Below are 21,318 nucleotides of genomic sequence, written 5' to 3'. Positions count from 1 at the left end.
CGGGAATCTTTTCGTATAGGACTCAATATGAATATTCAAAACCCGAATTCGTATTCAATTTGAATAAAACTTCGGAATTTCGACTCCGATTCGAATAATGAACACCCTTACGTTTTGATATTCGACAATTATTTGGCCAAGATCCATGACAATGGGGTATGTTCCTAGAGAACAACCATGAGTTGTGAGCCTGTGACATTTGAATACGTCTTTGAAATATCAAATAGTGAGTCGTGATATACCGTTACATTTCTATAGTGTTTGTGGGTCAAAGACGGGACCAAGTCAGGGCTAGTTTGTATTACAATACAAAACATGTTTACCATGCAAGGTCATATCGTTCTCTCTTATCATTTTATCCTGCTTGATTGCATCAAAAATCAAAAAGTGTCAGGCAATTGCCCGAAAATACCAAAATAAGAACTTTATCATGTTATCCTACTTGATTGCATCAAATATCATCCAACAAATAATGAGCATTGTCATTTTATCCTACTTGATTGCATCAAAAACTATCCAAGTGTAAGGCAATCGACCAAAAATACCATGGTTGTAGTAATCACTAGTCGGCCAGTGGGGTGGGATTAGCGATTAATCAGAATTAATCGAGATTAGGTGGTGTGATTAATCGGCGATTAATCACCGTCTAGTCGGGATTTTACAAGCATAAAAAAAATACCCAAATAATGATCTACAGTACCCCCACCCCCAAGTCACAAGTGTTAGGCAATTGATACAATTAGACTATAAATCCATTGGTTTATAGAGTCAAGTTACACCTTGATATAATGTAATATCACATGCTCACATCAATTCACCATCACCTGGCTATATGGTAATGCTCCATATAGTAATGTCCTACTCTTTGAAAAGTTATCAAAGAGTCACATGAATGTGTAACACTACATCACATGGTCGTGTCATACTTTTTCATAGAATCAAAGTCTTTTGACATGAATGTGTAACACGACATCACATGGTTGTGTCATACTTTTCATAAAATCAAACACTTTGTGGCACTGCCATGCAAACTGACTTTACATAATCATGGCATGGAGTTTTCATAATAGATTCTAATAAAATGACACGGGTATGCATTTGAATTATATAGTCGTGTAAGACTATGCGTAGTGGTTTGATGAATAATGCCCCCACCTTGGGGCGTTTTCTGTCATGTGGCAGTCCAGTCAACATGGGGGCATTATTGGCGTTTTTTGCAAAAGTGGCGTAGTGGAATAATGACCAATAATGCCCCATCCAATCATTACACAATTATTTATTTTTTAAATTAAAAACTTAAAAAAAATACAATACTAAAAAATTACATTGCAAAATTTCAAGTTTTATAAAAGATCCAAATAAGACATGTAATAAACAAAACTTTAGGGACTGATATATCATTTTTGAAACTTGAAATATTAAAGATATTGAAGTTTAAAACTACAGGGGCCTAATGTGTCAAAAGCAAAGTTTTAAAACAAACCACAGACTTCATCCCTTCGTGACCTGCAACTTCCTTCTTCTTCTCCGGCAGAAATTCCGGCAAACCCCAAACATCCGGCAAACCTCAAACCCCACATTCCATCTCTCTCTCTAAACCCACATGCCCTCATCTGATTGGCCAAAGGTTTTCCATCACAGCGTGTTTCAAAGAACGCCAAAACCAAATTTGCCGAAGATAATGCCGAAACACGCCGTGGTGTAGCGGCTAGTCGACGTTTTCGGGCGTTTTTTTGGAATTTTTTTTTATAAATTACGCCCCATTACGGGCGGTCTAATTCATATTCCATAAAATTCCAAATAATTACCATGCATTGGAACTTCTTGTTGTCAGTGGTGGAGCTTGACCAAAAGTTTTGCGGGCCGGAAAGTCATGAGACCCAAAATTTTTTTCCTATCGTTATGTTTCGGGTTATATGTTCAGGTCGGATATTCAATTTAGGTCGGGCCAAACAATAATAATTCCAAATAAAGCTAAATAATCTTTATTCACGTTCTTACACATAAAAAATAAACCCTCAAGCTTCATTTATATAAAAACTAGTTTCAGACTTTATTTAAACTCACTTCAAGTTTAAAAACAATTATAAAAAAAATTACTAATAGCCCCATTCTTTACGTTTTTTTATAATTCAATACGAAAATATATATAAATATTTTGGACAATAGACTTGATAGGGGCAGGGAATTTTAGGTAAAATAATTGGCGGAGGTGGACCTAAATAATTTTAAAAATTTCGAATAAAAATCGGAAAAATTACACTACTAACCGAAACATTGACGGAGCGGGTGCAACCCTTGCTCTGGTTGTTGGTCCAACAATTAAATGTTGGCGAAAGCAAATAGGGAGAAAAGTGGGAAGAAGCGTAGATAGAAGTTTAGATAACTTTTTCTCGATATTCATTAAACCAAATGGAAAGATCCTTAAAAGGACTTACACCAACGAACATGGAGATGATCATGGATCCATAATCCTATATTCTAGGAACACTCTTCCACTACCACCCTTGAAAACAAGTCAACTAAACAAGGAAAATACATGCAAAAGTAATTGAACTTAAATAATGTGAATGCATGCGATGGAGTACGTGGGTTTGATGACAAAAGGTGTGGCACACATCAGAATTATACAGTCGCGTGATTCATTTTACATCAACTACAAAAAAAAATTGTTTCACTTAAGCGGAAGTAATTGATTACTTAATTGTTCCTCGTAACAGTGGCGGATCTAGGATTCCGACCAAGCGGTAACGTTTTATAAATAAGCGGTAACGAAATCGAAAAAACGTCAATTTTTTCTAAAATTTACACTAATTTTTCCAATTTTTTTCCGACCAAGGGGTAGCGGACGCCACCCCTTAACTACCTATAGGTCCGCCCCTGCCTCGTAAGTACAAATGAACATTAAACGAGTCAAACCAAATACGACAACTAAATATATGGGTTCATAAGGGGACATCCTAGTGGTTAAGTGGTATGAAGTGTGATCTTTAACCAAAAGGTTGGGACTTCAAATAGGGTTGTGTTCAGGTCCCGTGAACACGGCACCAGTGGCAAAGCATCTTGGTGGCCTGGGGTTGCACTCGTCCCTCCTGATATTCACTCGTAGTTTTAATTTTACCGAAAATTTTGATTTTTTAGGGTAAAATATTGGATTTTAAGAGTCCAAGAGTCCGCCCCCCGCTAATTTGGATTTTGAGAGTCTGACCCCTACTGATTTTTTATTCAAGCTCCACCACTGGCCAGCACGTCAATCCGAAATAACTGACACCCTTAGAAATGACTCTAATGTCTATGCGTTTCTCATAGTTTTCTGTGTAAAATTGTTCGTTTGTACTAATTTTACCGAAAATTTCTGATTTTTTAGGGTAAAATATTGGATTTTTAAAAGTACGGCCCGTACTAATTTGGATTTTAAGAGTCTAACCACCACTGAGTTTTCATTTAAGCTCTGCCACTGCCTGGCACGTCAAGCCGAAACAACCGACACCCTTAGAAATGACTCTAATGTCTAAACGTTTTGTTCGTTTGTATTAAATACAAAACATGTTAGCCATGAATGTTCAGATAGTCCTCTCTTTTATTTTAATCCAACTTAATTGCATCAAAACCATCCAAGTGTTTGGCAATTGACCGAAATTACCCAACACATCATCTACAGTATCCACTCAAATGTGGTGTCTGTTTGTATGTGGCTGTGTATGCCTCATTAGTCGTTATCACCAAAAAAATCAATATTTAGTTTTCTCAAAGCATGATAATCATACAACAAGCAACAAACACAGATTCATAGCAATTGAATACAGAAATAATTGTGGATCTGCGAAATTAGAATGCAATTTGATCAGATAATTCATATGTACATTACAGATCTTAAAGAAACCAACTTCAAACCCTAACTTGAAAACCTAAAAACAATTCGTTAAACCTAATTAACTGCTGCTGTACATTTCAAATCATCAGATCCATTCAAATCGAGCATTATTTCAACTAATTTAACGCATCGAGATCAGAATTTACCAAATTAGATCATCAGATTGTGCTTCATTCCTAAGCCATGCTTTCCATGAACACATCCAGGTTTGTTGTACATGTAAGCCAGTCGTTTAGATTTTTTCATCTTTGGATACGCTCTTTTCCCCAATTTCCTTATCCTCTGCCGTTCGAATTTGTTATTCAACCATTTCGGCACCAATTCATCGTCCAAATCATCTTCATCAGCATTATCATCGCTCTCATCTGCATCCTCTGGATCATCTTCACCGTCAATCAAATCACCATCGTCGATTATCTGATGGATGTGATCGATTTCATATGCGTGTTTAACTTCCTGTGACAAACAAACTCAGATTTTAACTCCAAAATACTTTTATTCACGGTCTCGAAGTTAAACACACACGCACATACACAATAAGGATCAGATTTCTTTCATGAACACACACAAACAATAAGGATCAGATTTCATTCACCAACACACACACACACACACAATAAGGATCAAATTCATTCAAGAACACTGAACACACACACACACACACTAAGGATCAGATTTCATTCACGACCACAGACACACACAAACAATAAGCAGCAGATTTCATTCACGAACACACACAATAAGGATCAAATTCATTCGAGAACACTGAACACACACACACACACTAAGGATCAGATTTCATTCACAAACACACACACAAACACACAATAAGGATCAGATTTCATTCACGAACACACACAAACAATACGGATCAGATTTCGTTCACGATCACACAATCAGAAGCATATTTCATTCACGATCTCGAAGTTAAACACATACATACACACAATAAAAATCAGAGTAAAAACTTAACAAATCCTCAACACTGAAAACCTAATTACCTGCAACCGATGAGCAATTTCTTCCACAGCAGACTGCATAGAAACGTCAGACAACGGAGATCCAAACGGATGTTGAAGAAGATCATCAACATCCGGAACGACGTCGTCGTCTTCATCGTCAGTGGTGGTGACGTCACCATAACTGAAGTTTCCGTCATCGGAATCAGACGCATCGATAACCTGCCACGAATCGGAATCAGAGTCGGAGAAGTCAACGTCGACTGATTCAAAGGCTTCTCCGGTCAACGATGAGGCTGTAATCACCGATTTGATCGCCATTTTGAGAGCTTGATTTGTTGTATTTGGTATTTTTTTTGGTTGCAATGGAAACTGATTGGTGGGTACTGGGTAAGGTAAAGAGGGGTGTTTGTTTCGTGTTGAATACGATAGTTACTGCCACGTGTCGGTTTGTTGTGAAATTGATCTATTTGTTGAGATTTGATTGGTTAATAAACGTGTATCGGCTTTTAAGAACGGTTTTTAGTTTTATTTTCTTCTTGCAGTGGTTAATCGTTTTTCTCATTTGAATAGTTAAATAAAATATGTTCAGGTCTATTCGCACACGGCTGTTGTCTTTTTGCACATCCAAAGCGCCCCGCTATTAGCGAGGCGCTTTGGCTTTGGTCAACAGACAAGGACTGACAGATCGCTATGGCCAAAGCGGGGCACTTTGGCTTTGGTCAACAGACAAGGACTGACAGATCGCTATGGCCAAAGCGGGGCGCTTTGGCTTTGGTCAACAGACAAGGACTGGCTTCTGTCAGTCCTTGTCTGTTGACCAAAGCCAAAGCGCCCCGCGTTGGCCATAGCGAGGCGCTTTGGATGTGCAAAAAGACAACAGCCTTGGTTGGGGTTGATTTGGGTTGATGTGGGTTAGTTTGGTAGGGATTTTTGGTTGAATTAGTATGGTAGGGATTTTTGGAGGAAAAAATTTTTATGTGAGAGTTGCCGTTGTGAATGGGAATTTGTTTTTGAATGATTGAATGTTGCCTTTTTGAATTAAAACGTTGTTTATTTTATTAAATTAACGTTGTTTTATAATTACGTCATTACGTCATTATTTTTATAGAAGGTGTATAATATAAGTTCTTAATGTTGTTTATTTTGTTAAATTAAAACGAACACGTTAAATAAAATGTACAGAAAGCCATAAGAATTAAACGTAAACAATCCAGAACCAACGTGATGTAAATAGAAGATTAACTGCAATATACATATATATATATATATATATATATATATATATAGGGCTTGGTTATATAAGAAACCCTATCTTTTTAAGAAAACTATGGAAACCCATTGTGAACCATTGATTAGCTTACATCAAACTTGATCAAAGGCCATGATTATTTTGGTATGAATAAAAATAAAAAGAAATAAAAATGACTGCCATTTTGTACCATCCAAGGGCATTTTCGGAAGTGAACATACACAATGGGAAACGGAAACCCATTGTGAACCATTGATTATTTCTCTTACACACATGTTATCTCTCTCTCCTCTTTCCTCTCTCTTCAATCAAGATCATGATGAACACCAAACACAAGTTTCGATCTTCAAGTTCAGATCTACATCGTGAGAAAGAAAAATGTTTGAAGATTGTTGTTTTAGAGAGAGAACGACGGCAGGATGAAGGTTTTTAGAGAGATGATTTTTTTTTTGTTTTAGAGAGAGAAACAACAATCTTCATCATGTTCATCTATAATCTTTATTTTTTTAGAGAGAGAGAGATTTGAATGTTCAAGTGTGTGTGAGAGAAGAAGGTTTGAAGACCCTTCTTCGTGTTCATCGGACGGGTATAGATCCGGTAAGTGTTCTTGAAATATCATTTCACACTTGATTTTTTGTTGAAATGGTTGTTAATATGTTTTTATGTGCTGAAAGTGTTTTAGTAATGGTTAATGGGGTATCCATGGTTAATGTTCATGTATTTTAAATAAATCAAAAACTTTAGGATGAGATTTTGAACGAGTTTTTTTTGTTGGTTTGGTTGCTTGTTAGGGGCTTTTGATCTTAACAGTAGCTGTTCTTATGTTGGTTTGGGTTGCTTGTTTGGGTTTATGATCTGAACAGTAAGTGTTTTTTTTTTTTTGGTTGCTTGATTCACAGACTCAGGCCCATAACATGTGTTAAGCCCCCTGTTAGAATCTTATATAACGTGTGTTAATTTATAGAAACAAACCCATAAAGATATTCAATTGACAAGCTTGATAGATTTAAATAAATCCAAAACTTTAGGATGAGATTTTGAACGGGTTTTTTTGTTGGTTTGGGGCTTTTGATCTTAACAATAATTGTTTTTTTTTGTTGGGTTGCTTGATTTACAGAGACAAACCCATAACATGTGTTAAGCACCTGTTAGAATGATATATAATGTGTGTTGATTTACAGAAACAGATCCATAAAAGATATTGAATTGACAAGCTGGATGGATGTAGGCGACGTTAATGCGGGGATATTGAATAAGTCACATCCTTTGGGAAAGATGTCTTCGTTCATTTATAGCATGTGTTGGTGGTTCATGCTGTAACAGAACACCATGATGTAACGTGTAATAAGAAACGAGCCATTTATGGTAACACATGTACCGGTAATTTTGGAATATATAATATTGTATTCATCTATAAGCTAGTGGTTTACAAAACACCATGATGTGTATATACTGATCTAACATGTGTTACAATTTGTCTGTTCGGAACATGTAATTGCTTAACATGTGACAAGGGTGAAAACAGTCGACGGGGGCGATGAGTTTAATGGGGAGCTTAGTTAATATCGTAATCTTGTTGTAACCCCACTTGTATACATATGATAACATGTAAGCATCCATTATAACCCGACTTGTATTCATGTATATGAAAGTGGTTTGCAAAACACCATGATGTGCATATACTGATCGTAACACGTGAACAAGTTAACATGGAACATACAAGTTAATATCGTAACACCGTATACCTGAATAAAATGTGTTAAGCCTCTGTTATACCTGAATACATGAGTATAAGCTAGTGGTTTCCAAAACACCATGATGTGTATATACATACTGTAACATGTGTTAAAGTGACTAAAAATGTATAACGTGTGTTAAGCATCTATTATAACGTGTGTTAAGACTTCCATAATGGATGAATAAACTACAATAGTAACTTAACAACAACAGAGTAAACATGATATAACGTGTGTTAAGCCTCTATTATAACATGTGTTAAGACTTCCAGAATGGATGCATAAACTTCAATAGTAACTGTAACAGTAGAGGTACAAATACGGGCGCCTCCACCATTATAATCTTGTTGTAACCCGACTTGTATTCATGTATATGAAAGTGGTTTGCAAAACACTATGATGTGCATATACTGATAGTAAAAACGTGTACAAGTTAATATGGAACATACAAGTTAATATCGTAACACCGTATACCTGGGATAAAATGTGTTAACCCTCTGTTATAATCTTGGTTTAACCTAACATGGTGTCATGTATAAGCTATTGGTTTCCAAAACACCATGATGTGTATATACATACTGTAACATGTGTTAAGCGACTGAAATGTATAACGTGTGTTAAGCATCTATTATAACGTGTGTAAAGACTTCCACAGTGGATGAATAAACTCCAATAGTAACTTAATAACAACAGAGTAAACCTGATATAACGTGTGTTAAGCCTCTATTATAACATGTGTTAAGACTTCTAGAATGGATGCATAAACTTCAATAGTAACTGTAACAGTAAAGGTACAACTACGGGCGCCTACAACAGAAAATGTGTTAAGTCTAGACCGTTTTAACATCGTGTACTAGAGAAAACAAGAAGAGTCTCACATTACATATTACTAGTAAACAAAAATACATAGCACTAATACGTGTTACATTGTACATGGGTTTCATGTCACATGTAACACATGCATGTCCTGAAGTTCAAACTATAACACGTGTTAGTTGTGTTGTGCTGTAACATAAACATGGTCATGATCCTTAAGCATCTGATCCACGTTTGACGAAATCAACGGTCCCGAGAATTGGATCTTGTTTCCCTTGTATCCATCACCATCCTAATAACAAAAAGATAAGATAACCGTTAAGTCGTTAACCACACATAACTATTAACACATTCATAGCCAGAAAATCTTTTTCTCAAACAACATCACAACTTTTTAGCTAAATTGCAATCTTTTTCTCAAATAAAATCACAACACAACCAAAAATCAGTTCATATGCAAACCAAGCATAACTTTTTAACACAAAAATAAAAACCTGTAAATTACATTAGCAAGTAACCCCTTTTAAGAACCATTTTAACAAAAAAAAAAATCATGTTTCATCTCTAAAACAACCATTACACAAAAACCTATTAACAACCAGGTTTTATGAATAATTTTTGATATTTTTTCGGCTTTTTTTTTTTTTTTTTAAATTGTGAAAAGCAAGGAAACAAGATTAAATATTTCAGAGATTTAAACCTGGGTTGCCTAGAACACTTCTTTTTTTTCTTGATTAGTGGTTGACTTTGACTTGGAGGAGGATGAGCAAAGTATTTTGATGATTTGGATTATAACTGCTTCCATTTTCTTGACATATATTCTCATAGCAAGAATTAACAGTAGCTACATGAAGATTAGATGCAGAACTCAAATCATCTTCCAGAATCACATCGAAGGTTGGGAAACTACGGACCGGCGACATTAATTCTGAGGTTGGTGGATTTGTCTCCAGGGATATTAATGGAGTTACTTGCTAATTTGGAGTAAAAGTGAAATGGGGTTTCTCTGATGAATGATGAAGAAGATATAAAGGAAAATATGAAAAAGAAATATGGGGGATGGTGAATGGTACGATTTGATGGGCAATTAATGAACATGTCAATTCATATTGGGGATAGTTCTTGGGGGTTAATGTAATTTACTAATATAACCTTGATGTCAAAAGTAATAGAAAGGGATCTGTGCAACGTGACAAAATGTAAGCCACATATATAGTTTGCTAAGTTTTCTAAAATAATGGGGTTTCTTACTAAGCATTATCCTATATATATATATATATATATATAAGTTTGTACATACAATACACAACAAAAAGGTACAACTAAGTACATAATACATAACAAAACACTAAACAAACAAAGTAATGAACTAATCCTCGTGCGGTGGGGACGGTGGGAGGGGAAATGGAGGCAACGCAGCGAGCTCTCGTAGATCAACGAGCGTCTGGACGATCCAGTCAATGCGTGCGCCCTGACGTCTGAGGCGCCGGTCGAAGTCCCGAGCCACCTCACGCGTTGCCGGAGGCAGGTCAGCGTAAACGTGCTGCGGGTACTGTGGCGGCTCAGAAGCTGGCTGAACTGGTGGTACCGGGACCTCCTCGACCAGCTCCTCCTGCGCCGGATCATCCTGAGCCTGAGCCTGAGCCTGAGCCTGAGCCTGAGCCTGAGCCTGAGCCTCAGGCTGAGGCTCAGGCTGAGCCTCAGGCTCATCGATGCCCAGAGCCTGTAGCTGAGCCCGCCGAGCGGCCCGCTGAACATCAGGAGGGGCTAACATCCCAGGCCTCACCTCAATAACAACCGGGATGACCTCCGGCAACACCTCTGGCTGCCAAATCAGCCCGTCAGCACCCCTGAACCTCAGACCGACATCAAAGGTACGGGTGATCTGCATAGCGGCTACTGACGCGCGGCCCAACCTGGATGATGGGACCGGATCGGACAGCAGCGGATTATGCTCGGGCACGATCCCTAGCGATCGTGCAATGGCGGTGATAAATGAGCCAGTGTGAAGAAACCCGCGGAGCTGCCGGTGGTATGCAGTAGAAAAGTACTCTGCCAGGCTGGCTGCTAGATCGCAGGGCTGGCGGCGTAGTAGGCAGTATAGAAAGAAAAGGTCACTGAGGTTGACCTTCTCCTTGCTGGAACCCCGCGGCACGATAGTCGACGCGATCACATGGTGCAGGTATCGGTACAAACGGTCTTTAATGGTGGTGGCCTTTTGCCAGGATTTCCCAAAGGGAGCCCTGGAAATGACCCTCCAGAAACTGATAAGCGTCTGCCTGTCCATCATCGTAACCGCCTGCGTATATAAATCAGTATCAAGCTCAGGCTCAGTGTACAAACCTGTGTGGACAGCAAACTCCCGCACACTCATCTCAAACTGCTGACCGGCCAGACGGAATGTAACCTCGTGGACTGGAAAATGAGGGTCCTCCACGTAATCCGCCGGATGCGGCGCGTATGTAAACGTAGAGCAAAACTCGATCGTAAGCTCAGGGTACGAGTCCTCCATTGTTTGGGCCGCCCAGCAGAGGGAAAATTGTATAGCTCCCACGAATGTCGAAGGTGTGAACAATCACACCGTATCGTTGGGCAATAAGAAACCCCGTCTCAGGCATCGACATGTAATTTTCGATACCTGCTCGTCCCACCCCCTTGAAATCGATCCGTTTAACCAGTGTATCATAATGTCCTATGTTTTCCGGATCGAAAACCTGCCTCCAAAGCGATTCGTTCATACGTAACTCCTTTAGAAGTTGTTCCCGGATCTTCAAATATGAATTTTGTTTCACTCCTAACCCAACAGCCACCGATCGAAATCCACAATGACCATCTGGTTTCACGTCCTTTATTCTAACGATGTATGGATGGATCACTTTGGGAATCTGAGATGCGTAGTTGCGGATCGCTATATCCGTCTTAGGACCGAGCTTGATATTCGGGAAATCAGGGTGTAGGTTGAGCGGTTTGGTATTCTTTTCTCTTCTAGAATCTTCGGCTGATATGTACGAGCTGTGACGGGGAAGATCGTCTGAGGCATCGACCCAAGTTTCTTCTGACGGAATGTAAGAGCTTTGTCTAGCGGTTTCAACCTTTCTTTCTTCCCGCGTTTTTAATGTTGGTCGACCACGAGTTTTCTTCAGAACAGCAGGAGTTTTTTTGTTACTGTTCCCTGGATTGAGGATTTGCTGAAACTTTTCAAAGAAGCTCCTTTTCACTTGAGGGGGTGTTGGATCGATCTGTTTTTTCAATTTTTCAAATTCCGCGTCTACATCGATATCCTCTATGTTATTCCTTGCAGGCTTGAAGTCAAGCTTCTTCCAAAACACGTCTATGTGTGTGATTCGAATTTGCTGACCTGTGGATGAAAACAAATTAGGTGGCAAAATCATAACGAGAAAAAGGTCAAAAATATTAATTACCTTTATTTTCCAACTTTTCCAAACGACAGGCACATGGCAAACCACAGTTGGTAAAAAGTTGGCAACCACAGCTTGCACCGTAGGCTCTCAACCCGTCTTCCTTACGTTTTAGTTCCATACTCAAAAGCTCAATCGAATATATTGAAACCTTTCTGAGAATATATGCAAGCATGGCCTGATTCTTGTGGTGCGTCATCACTTTTCGGAGGCTTGTTTCAAAGCTACTTCTAATCTCGACGTATTGTTTATCAACAACATGATCAACATACAGTACAAGTTTATCCAGTGTGTTGCGATGACTTGGAAAGTGACTTTTTAATGTTGCATGCATGCTCTCAACCCTGTTGGTCGTAGTCTGGTGAAAGTTGATAGTTTGGTTAATCCAGCAAGATACAAACTTTTCACGGTACGGATCCAACCAGGATTTCTTCAAATAATCAAAAACCTCTAAAATTAAAAAACGTAAATAGTCAGTTTTTGTTATTATATAAAATTTGAACATAATTATGTAAGAAATACTCACGTTCACGGTCAGCTTCTTTCAGCTGTGCTTCAAGGTTTTCCAAGTTATACATGTATATTTCCTCGGTCGTAGACTCGCACAATGTCCAAAATGTACGTACGAATTCTTTCCACTCCTTGTCAGAGAATTTCTTCTTGCTGTTCTTATTAATATTTTGTTGAATATGGAACCGACAAAGATACTTATGCGCTTTTGGAAAAACTTGTTCACACGCGTTCATTAGCGCAAAATCCCTGTCTGTTAAAATCACGCGCGGTTCCATACATCCTGCCAGCATAGACTTGATCCTCTGCAACACCCATAGGTAGTTCTCTGACTTCTCAGCGGAAATTACCGCACAAGCAGCCGTAAACGATTTGTTTGTCGACGTCATGCCTACGACCTGAACAAATGGCAGGTTGTACATGTTCGTTTTGTATGTGGCGTCAATCATTAGCACATGCGGGAAGGCACACCACATAGTGAATGATTTTTCGTGAACAAAGAAGACGTCTTCAACTTCGTTCGATATCTCATTCGTGCGCATGTAATAAGTGTAATTTTTTTCGATAAGAATGTTTTCAAGTTTTTGCATCGGAGACTTACTGACATTTTTTTCGGCGTTGATCTTCTGAACAGCGTTGTGTATATCTTTCGGAATAAGCTTTCTAGCCGGATTGTTTTTTGTCAGCGTTCGCCAGATACTTTGGTTGCGAATATCTTGCTCTGCCAACTCCTTAACCAGTTTTTTGTCCTCCGAGGAAAGCCTTCTCGCATACGCGTGACCCTCGAAGTTTTCAATAGGAGTGTGGTTATGCTTCGCCTTCGTCACCTCGATCCTCCAAACACTTCCGGATGATTCCGAAAACCCGATCATCTCGAACGGGTAGCCTATTTTCTTGCTACCCGTTTTCCTCTGTGTAGCTACACTCTTATGCTCCCCACCAAAAGTACAGTGAAACCAAATCTTGTAATTCTCTCCTCTTTTATTCGACCTCTTAGTCACAATGAGGTAACCATTGTCTTTTGCCGTGTCTTGTACCCAACGCACCAACTCTTTACGTGACGAAAAGGTCTGCGTTGTATCAAACGAAAATGTAACCGGGTAACAACCTTCCTCGTTAACAGACACATCCTCCGGCTCACCATCGTCACCGAGGTTCGAATAGACTTGATGTTCAAAGCTCTGTTCACAACCGTAACTCTGGTTTGGATAACACTCCTGCTGTACAAAGCTTTGCTCGCCACCGTAACCGAAATTCGAATAACCTTGTAAGCCTTGTTGACAACCGTAACTGTCGTTTGGATAACACTCCTGCTGTACAAAGCTATAGTCGCCACCGTAACCGAAATTCGAATAACCTTGTTGTGCGTAAGGGTCCTCCACAGGGGTATTCAAATCCAGCTGCACCGTGTTATCACGATAACGAATGCCAGATACAACCTCTGTCTCCCTCAAGTTGGACGACACCGGTTTCTCAAACGAGTCAGAAATAGCGGTCCCCTCGTAAGAATCAGGAACAACTGACTCGTCAGAATATTGCTCGAAAAGATAGTTACTGAACCACGACATTGTTTTTTCAGAAAATGTAACTAATAGAGCAAAGAAGATCGACAAAAAACAATCTGAATTATGAATGTCGAGTCTGGCCAGGGATTTAAAGGCAGCATTTGGGGTCGAAGCGCCGCGCTATGGCCAAAGTGCGACGCTTAGGGTTCACGGGGCGACTGAAACCTCGTATCACCTTTATGTCTGTCAGTCTGTCAGTCAGTCAGTCATTCGAAACCTCGTATCAACTTTTGTCGCCCTAAGCGCCCCGCTTTGGCCATAGCGCGGCGCTTAGGGTGTGAAAATTATTTTGGCCGTGTGTAATTAGCATGATCCTAAAATATTCTGAATTCGTAATGGTAAACATAGTTTTTAAATGAAGTTTATTCAATATATTTCATTTATTTCATTACTTGGTTAAAAAATCGTGTATTACACGAATCGAATAAACACATATATTACTTAGGTTGAATAAATATAGTTTAATTGCTTAACAGGTTCAGTATCAGTGGCGGACCTGGAAATTATTTGTTAGGGGTGCGGATGAGTGGTTCAAACGTATTTTCAGGAGGATGCGGTCGGGTTTTTTGTCTAAAAAATACACCAACTTTTTCTTGTCAAGGGGTGCGCCTGCCCACCCTAGGCTTCACCTAGGTCCCCCCTGTTCAATACTTAATATAGGTTTTTTTTAGATAAACTTTGACACACTATTTACCTATTATAGCATTTTACTTTTTTTATTAGTAAGTTTGAAAACTGTGTTTTACACCTATATGTGTTATAACATTTTACTTTTAACATTTTACTTTGTATTTATTATTTATTATTAAGTAGAAACTTGTATATTACATAAGTTGGATGAATGAAATAATTTATATATACTCTAATTTGCAACAACTTTGTGCATTAGTGTGTTGTACAACAGGCTTTATTTATTTTATGAGCATCTCATTCTTGCACTTTGTGTTGTTTTCTTTGTACCCTTTACATCAGCTTCTTCTTTAAGCTTCACCCTCATCATCACTCAGACACCACCCTTCACCCCACATCAGCCAAAATACTCCTCCCTTCCCTTTCCTTCCTCCTCAACAATCTCTTATCTACGATACAAAACACCGGCGAAGGAGAGAGAGCCATGTTTGAAGAGATAGAGCGCCGCGAGAGTAGATATAGAAAGAGGGAGCCAGCGATCGACGATTAAGAAGGTCACAACGGTGGTTCTGTGTTCCGGCGATGGCGGAGACTTCAAGAAACGAAGACCGGATTAAGGTTCAAGCGACATTCCGGCTACCCCTTTTTACACTGTAAGTTTGACGTATTTTGAAGGTTGAAGGACATTCTTGGTAATACATCTTCGTTCAGATCCTTGACGTATTTTGAAGGTTCAAAGACATTCTTGCTAATACATCTTCGTTCAGATCCTTAACTCCACACATTCATCTCCACACATTTGCATTAGGGCTTTTTTCTATCCATAACCCTAACTATGTTAGATATTATTTTGATTTGGTTGTTGATATATATTTAGTTCTTTTGTGAAATTTTGCGAAAACTTATTGCGATTACAGGCAGCCCACTTTGCCGAAACGTGCCTCCCGACAAGCCCGTATTGTGCAATGCAAGCCGTCGCGTTGGAGAACCAAAGGATCACTTGTAAACTACACACCACTTCACGCTCGAGCCGAGCCTGATGATTTTGATAGATTTCTACAGTGAAGACTATATCCATTAAGAGCAAACCGACAAAATTACTAAAAAGAAAGCCGAATTACGACAATGTAGCAGGCGGCAACGGTACCGCTAGCATTACGCTCGGAAGCAGTGGCGGTGGGATTGGGTATGACTACCATAACCAGGCTTTTCGCAAAGCGTTTGATGAAGATACTAGCAATAGATCGAGTTCCGGCTCTGCTATATCGAATTCCGATGGCTATATGTAGTTTGCCAGTGCAGATAATAGTGATTTGACCGATACATTACATTAGGAAATTGTATTGATAATCACTTTTGAAGCTGACATGTCCCTCTTTGACTTATTCAGGTCCAGCGCAATCATCGGTTGTTTGGGATACAATGGTATCGTCACAAAAACGAGCATGTGTTAACCAACTAAAACAATCTCCTGTTGAGAAACTCACCATTTTACATGAACAATCGTATTTTTCGGGTTCGTCAGAAGAAGATTTGATTTTCGAAAGTGATACACTGATGGTTTCGGTTGAAATAGGGCATGGGAGTGTTCTTATTCGTCATCCAAATTCAGTGGCTCGTGAAGAAGAGTCTGAAGCGAGTTCACTTTCTGTTGATACGAAAAACGAGGCTTATTCACGCTTTACTAATACTACCCTTCCTGCATATACTGCTAACAAGGGTGGAAATTTCTCGAGCCGGCCCAAAAAGCCCATTAATCAAGACCATTTGAACCGGTATGCGCGTAGATATACGTTTACTGATTTGATGAGCTGAACACTTTTTTTTTCTAAACAAGTGAAATGCGTATACTTTTGTTGTTGATTACAGGGATGATGACGAAAAGTTGCACATACTCATGAACCATAGTTCTCTACTGTACAACATTGATCTGAGTGTAAGTTTAGTTTTACTTACATTTAAATTAATGCGGTAAAATATTGGATATCGGTCAATGACCAATATATGAGATATAGGTTATCGCAGTGGGATATTGGTAAGTTTAATATCATGCAGAATTTATATATATATATATATATAGCAATTTAACACTAACAATTGTAGCAAGTAGGAACTGATTAAGTCTTAAAATACCAACATTTAACAGTAACAATTAACAATAAAGAGTTAAAGCATTAATAGCAGCAATAAGAAGAAAGACAAATGGTAGAACTAAGAAGAAAGGTGCGGATATAGAATATCGGTTAAATATCGAAAATATCGGTCACTATCGCCTTCTGACCGATATTTGACACTGATATATTACATGAGGACCGATAATCGATATATCACCGATATTAACTGCATAGCTACGTACGTTCTCCCCTGGCAGAGCCGGCTCAAGGGCAAGCTAATTAAAGCTTGTGCTTTGGGCCACCACTCCTTTAAAGGCCCCAATATGGAAAAAAATATATGTTCATTTTCTGTTATTGCTTTACAGAAGTCATCAGCAAGGAGTTTTTAGTCATTAATGTTAAAAGGATTTATGATTTTTGGGATTCTATCTTTATATTTAATGATTATCGGAAATAGATAAGGATGGTTAATATGAATAGACAGGGCTGGGCATAAACATCTTTTAAGGTGAAGAGAGATATGCTTTGAAATTAAAATAATAATCCATATAATAACAACATCATCTAGGGGTTTTTTATATAAGACAACATATAATATAAAAGAATTCCATCATATACTTGATTTTAAAGCAGTAAAAAATAATATCAACTAAAATTTGGAAAGGGCTCGCATTTAAAGTTCGCTTTAGGCCTCCAAAAACATTGAGCCGGCCCTGGCCCCTGGTGCTTTTTTTGTTTTTCCCTTTTTAAGAGGGTGTTTGGATGTGCGTTTTGAAAGCAGTTGTACTCATGGGAACATTAACTCCATATTTTGCAGGATATTATCAACTTTGAAGAGTTTAAAAGTCAAATGACATACGATGAGCAACAACTGCTTAAATATTTACCTCGTGTTGACACTCTTCAAGTTCCTGATAGGTTTGCATCGTATCTTATAATACTTATCTTACATCACTCACATGAATATAGAAAAATCTAAACGTGTCACGGATCGAAATCCCTAGGATTAGTGTTTAAAAACCATTCAATACGAATGTTTTGAGACGAAGAACTCCATTCGGTAATAAACGTGATAAGAACAAGTCGGCACGGATTGTATTGATATACCGAAAGAATTTACATCGTTAAGCACTAGCCTCTCTCTCAAGACTTATGATCCTTAACAAATGTACAGGCTTATATCTCGGAACTTTTAAACGAATGTCTCATTCGTTTACAACACAATAACAAACACATATTCAGTACAGACTTAATCTAGCCTATTCGTACAGTAATAGACACACGGATATGCACCAACAAAGTTACTTAAGTTCATATTAATGATTGTAATATGCATCTATTTTCAAACTTTACAGCCTCGAAAGCATGTTCGATAGCCCTCAGTTTAAGGATAACATATCTTCCTTCCAGAAGCTTCTTGCTGAAGGGGTTTTCGATCTCTCTGTACCAACAGTGAAAAACGAAGGCTGTAAAACATTGAACAAGCTTGCTCTTTGTAGTGCTACAAAATCTGATTGGGTGGAGAAATATAATCAGCTTCAGGTTTGCATTCGAACGAAATAAAAATACCCATATTGTCAAAAAAAAAAATTTTCAAAAACATTTACTTATTTACACTAATTTTGCGTTTGTGTTTCGGTTAGGATGCAAAACGTAAATATGATAATGGAGGGTCTGTAGTTGGTGGAGCACGTAATGCCATGACACCTGGCCATTCTGTAAACGTAAAGAGATCTCGAGAAGCCCTATTTCAACCATATCCAGGTCATCATTGCATTTTAAAAACAAAAATGTTAAATGTTCAAATTTCAATCAAATACGCCTAAGTGTTAGTTTGTTAAAATTGAATCTTTCAGGATTGAAGGATTGTATGTATTTTAGTTATCATCTTTGCTTACATGATTGGGGATCTTGCGAATTGTAGACGATTTTAGGTCAGGATCTCAAGTCTCAACATGATGCAAATTAACTCTCTAATTTCAGGGTGTTTTTATTCGTGTTATAATTGGTACTTACAATATGCCATCAAAGATGATTAATATGTGAAAAAAAAACATTTGCAGGTTCACCAGGAGTGGGGTTGATGCTTCTTATCCTTGATGTTAAAGTTGGAGACTGGAGAGGTTCAACGTTGACCCTTTGATGTTTCTTTGGTATGGTTTGTTAATGTTTTCCTTTTTTACTACTAAACTTGTATGGTAATAATTGGTGCAGACCAACAATGAGCAGGCGGACTCCAACACTAGCCCTCTCTCTGTATTGATGATGAGTGTCAAGAGTAATACACAGGTAACATATGCTTCCATATAATTGATTTTTGGTTTAAAGGTTTTTGTCATGGCCGGCCCTGGGGTGGGCAGGGAGGACCACCAGCCAGGGCCCGATATTTCGAGGGGCACATTTTTTTATGAAAAAAACCCAATATGTATATGTAAAATATTTTTTAATAGGTTCACTCATACAAACACCAACATAGATCCCCTTACAAAACTATTCTTATGGTTTAGATTAGTTATTAACCCCTTTGGCATTAGGTTTAGACCTTTAGTGAGCCCAATACCCAATTTCGTTAAGGCCCAAGGGCACATTTTTCCGAGCTCGAACAGGGTACACAAATTCTCAGGGCCGGGCGGCCGGCCCTGGTTTTTGTAGTTGGTATGCGTTTTCTAGGTAGTTAAAGGTTAAAGGTACAACCAACAATATACTTCATATGGATGCAACTCGAACTCTCGGAGTGTGGAAAGGATTGCCCTTGCTTAAACAATTCCACCTGTTCTGAAAAGTATGTATTATGAGTTTAAGAAGTGATGTCAGCATCTTTTTTTGAGGGACAGACGTGCGCGCTCGGTTGAACATGTGTTACTAATATAGATGATATAATACAAAGTAACCGGTGGATGGTAGTGGTCGTGCTCGGTCATCATTGCGACCTACCAACTCAAACAACAACATGGTCACCATGCCGGTTAATTTGTCATCACAACCCAACTCACCCAACTATGCGAGCACCATGCCGCTTCATCCGCCACCAGATTTTGGGTTTATTCAAATTGGGTCCCCGGTACGATGTCCTTAAATGAATCAACAACATTTTTTTCTTATAATAAAGATGAACACAAAGATGGCAATCTTTTGCAGTCCGTGCCGTAATGAAGTTGTTACAGTCGTTCCTTCAAGCAAACATGTTGGTGAAAAAGACAACTTCACACGGTTATGTCGTGCCTTTAAAATGGTAGTTGAGTGAGTAATCGCTAGAAACCATTCACCTTTATTAATACAAGGCACAAAAGGTGCATCACAAGGAATTGGAAGTTATATTATTAATTGTTTTTTTTATTTGAATGCAAAAGTTTTAATGCTCGTGTATAAGCAGGTTAAGAAAGTTTGATATGGGACTGGTGCTTATGAAAGCTTTAAATATAGGTGTGGTGAGAGCAAAGGATTAAACAATTAAGCTTTTACAAGCACATATAGCTTCAATGAGCAACAACGGTCAAGGAGGGAGCACGAGGTTGACATATTAAGATAAAGCTTGCGTATCATCAGTTACAACAACTACGGTAGGAAGAAGAAACAACTTTGGTGACTTTCATTTCACTTGGATGTTGTGCTAATATGCTTTGCAGGATGTTACTACTGTATGATTTAGTTTATTATATTTCTTTTCCTTTTTTGCTTCCCTTGGTGTATTGTGGCGAGCCTCTGCCTTGTAGGTTTTTTATGGGTTGATAAAAAATGGAGTTTTGTTTGCCAAACGTGGCGGGTAATACATGTGGCCCCGACCGCAACGCGGCGGGTGCTATTTCTAGTTTATAAGAAGAAAAATAAAAGAAATAGACAAGAAAAATTTTAAATAAATAAAAGATAAGAGGACATTATGATTTAATACTATTATTTGATATGAGAGAGAACTAGATAATATGATTTAAGGGGAAATAGTCAAAATAGACGTTGACCGGTCAAAATATAAAAAATAGCCAACTGAAATGGCTCCACGAGCCTTTTCACGAGTTCCGACACGGCTCCAAGAACTTTCCTCAGCAACCACTCACCTATTGCCACGTGGAAAAAAATCTGGAACCCCTAACACCACCCCTATTTCTTTCTGAGTGCGGGTCCCATCCCATTACTTACTCCAGCAACTTTCCCATCTCTCCAGTCCCATATTTGCAGACCCCCTTTTGAAACCCTATCGAACAACTTTGAAATCCAAAAACATGTAGATTCACCATTGATGTTCATATTCGCGTCGTCATCATCATCATCATCATCATCATCATCATCATCATACAACAACAAGATAAAAAGAAAACAAAAATTCAAGGATTTACCTTTTTATCTTACAAGCTCAGGTTCCTAATTGTAGAGAGAGAAAGTAAAGATGAGCAGTGCAGGGAAGAAGGTAGTATATGTGGCATTCAAGGACATTGTACAATTGTCATC

At 38.5% G+C, this 21,318-nt stretch overlaps 2 protein-coding genes across 10 annotated transcripts; one reads left to right on the top strand and one right to left on the bottom strand.

The window, feature by feature from the left end:
• Positions 1 to 3,792: 3,792 nt before the first annotated feature.
• On the bottom strand, positions 3,793 to 5,258 carry LOC110915774 (nucleosome assembly protein 1;2). Its single transcript, XM_022160527.2, has 2 exons — positions 4,876 to 5,258; positions 3,793 to 4,330 (listed from the first exon to the last, which is right to left on the bottom strand). Exons 1-2 carry the CDS (start codon positions 5,152 to 5,154, stop codon positions 4,025 to 4,027), a joined length of 585 nt encoding a protein of 194 aa, XP_022016219.1. The 5' UTR covers positions 5,155 to 5,258; the 3' UTR covers positions 3,793 to 4,024.
• Positions 5,259 to 15,106: 9,848 nt separating this feature from the next.
• LOC110915398 (GATA transcription factor 26) lies at positions 15,107 to 20,555 on the top strand. Of its 9 annotated transcripts, none has more exons than XM_035986104.1 (10): positions 15,110 to 15,947; positions 16,152 to 16,536; positions 16,631 to 16,697; positions 17,693 to 17,793; positions 18,231 to 18,417; positions 18,519 to 18,639; positions 18,732 to 18,809; positions 18,939 to 18,998; positions 19,090 to 19,164; positions 20,299 to 20,555. In XM_035986104.1, the coding sequence occupies exons 2-7, from the start codon at positions 16,184 to 16,186 to the stop codon at positions 18,797 to 18,799; spliced, it is 897 nt and encodes a 298-aa protein (XP_035841997.1). In that variant the 5' UTR covers positions 15,110 to 15,947; positions 16,152 to 16,183; the 3' UTR covers positions 18,800 to 18,809; positions 18,939 to 18,998; positions 19,090 to 19,164; positions 20,299 to 20,555. The 9 variants fall into 9 exon arrangements, with proteins under 9 accessions (XP_022015781.1, XP_022015779.1, XP_022015777.1 ...); XM_035986105.1 differs by having other exon boundaries at positions 15,111 to 15,414; positions 15,679 to 16,536; XM_022160089.2 differs by lacking the exon at positions 18,732 to 18,809 and having other exon boundaries at positions 15,107 to 15,492.
• Positions 20,556 to 21,318: the final 763 nt, after the last annotated feature.

This window comes from Helianthus annuus, chromosome 16, assembly GCF_002127325.2.
Source record: "Helianthus annuus cultivar XRQ/B chromosome 16, HanXRQr2.0-SUNRISE, whole genome shotgun sequence".
Classification (NCBI taxonomy): domain Eukaryota; kingdom Viridiplantae; phylum Streptophyta; class Magnoliopsida; order Asterales; family Asteraceae; genus Helianthus; species Helianthus annuus.
This window is presented reverse-complemented; position numbering and strand designations above follow the sequence as displayed.

Bases quoted from the DNA above. Each gene is read 5' to 3' on its own strand.
- LOC110915774 (XM_022160527.2), bottom strand. From the start codon at position 5,154: ATGGCGATCAAATCGGTGATTACAGCCTCATCGTTGACCGGAGAAGCC. The intron at 4,331-4,875 runs GTAATTAGGTTT...TGTTTGTCACAG, and splicing joins AAATTGCTCATCGGTTGCAG to GAAGTTAAACACGCATATGA.
- LOC110915398 (XM_022160089.2), top strand. From the start codon at position 16,184: ATGGTATCGTCACAAAAACGAGCATGTGTTAACCAACTAAAACAATCT. The intron at 18,418-18,518 runs GTTTGCATTCGA...TGTTTCGGTTAG, and splicing joins AGAAATATAATCAGCTTCAG to GATGCAAAACGTAAATATGA. The intron at 18,640-18,938 runs GTCATCATTGCA...AAACATTTGCAG, and splicing joins CCTATTTCAACCATATCCAG to GTTCACCAGGAGTGGGGTTG.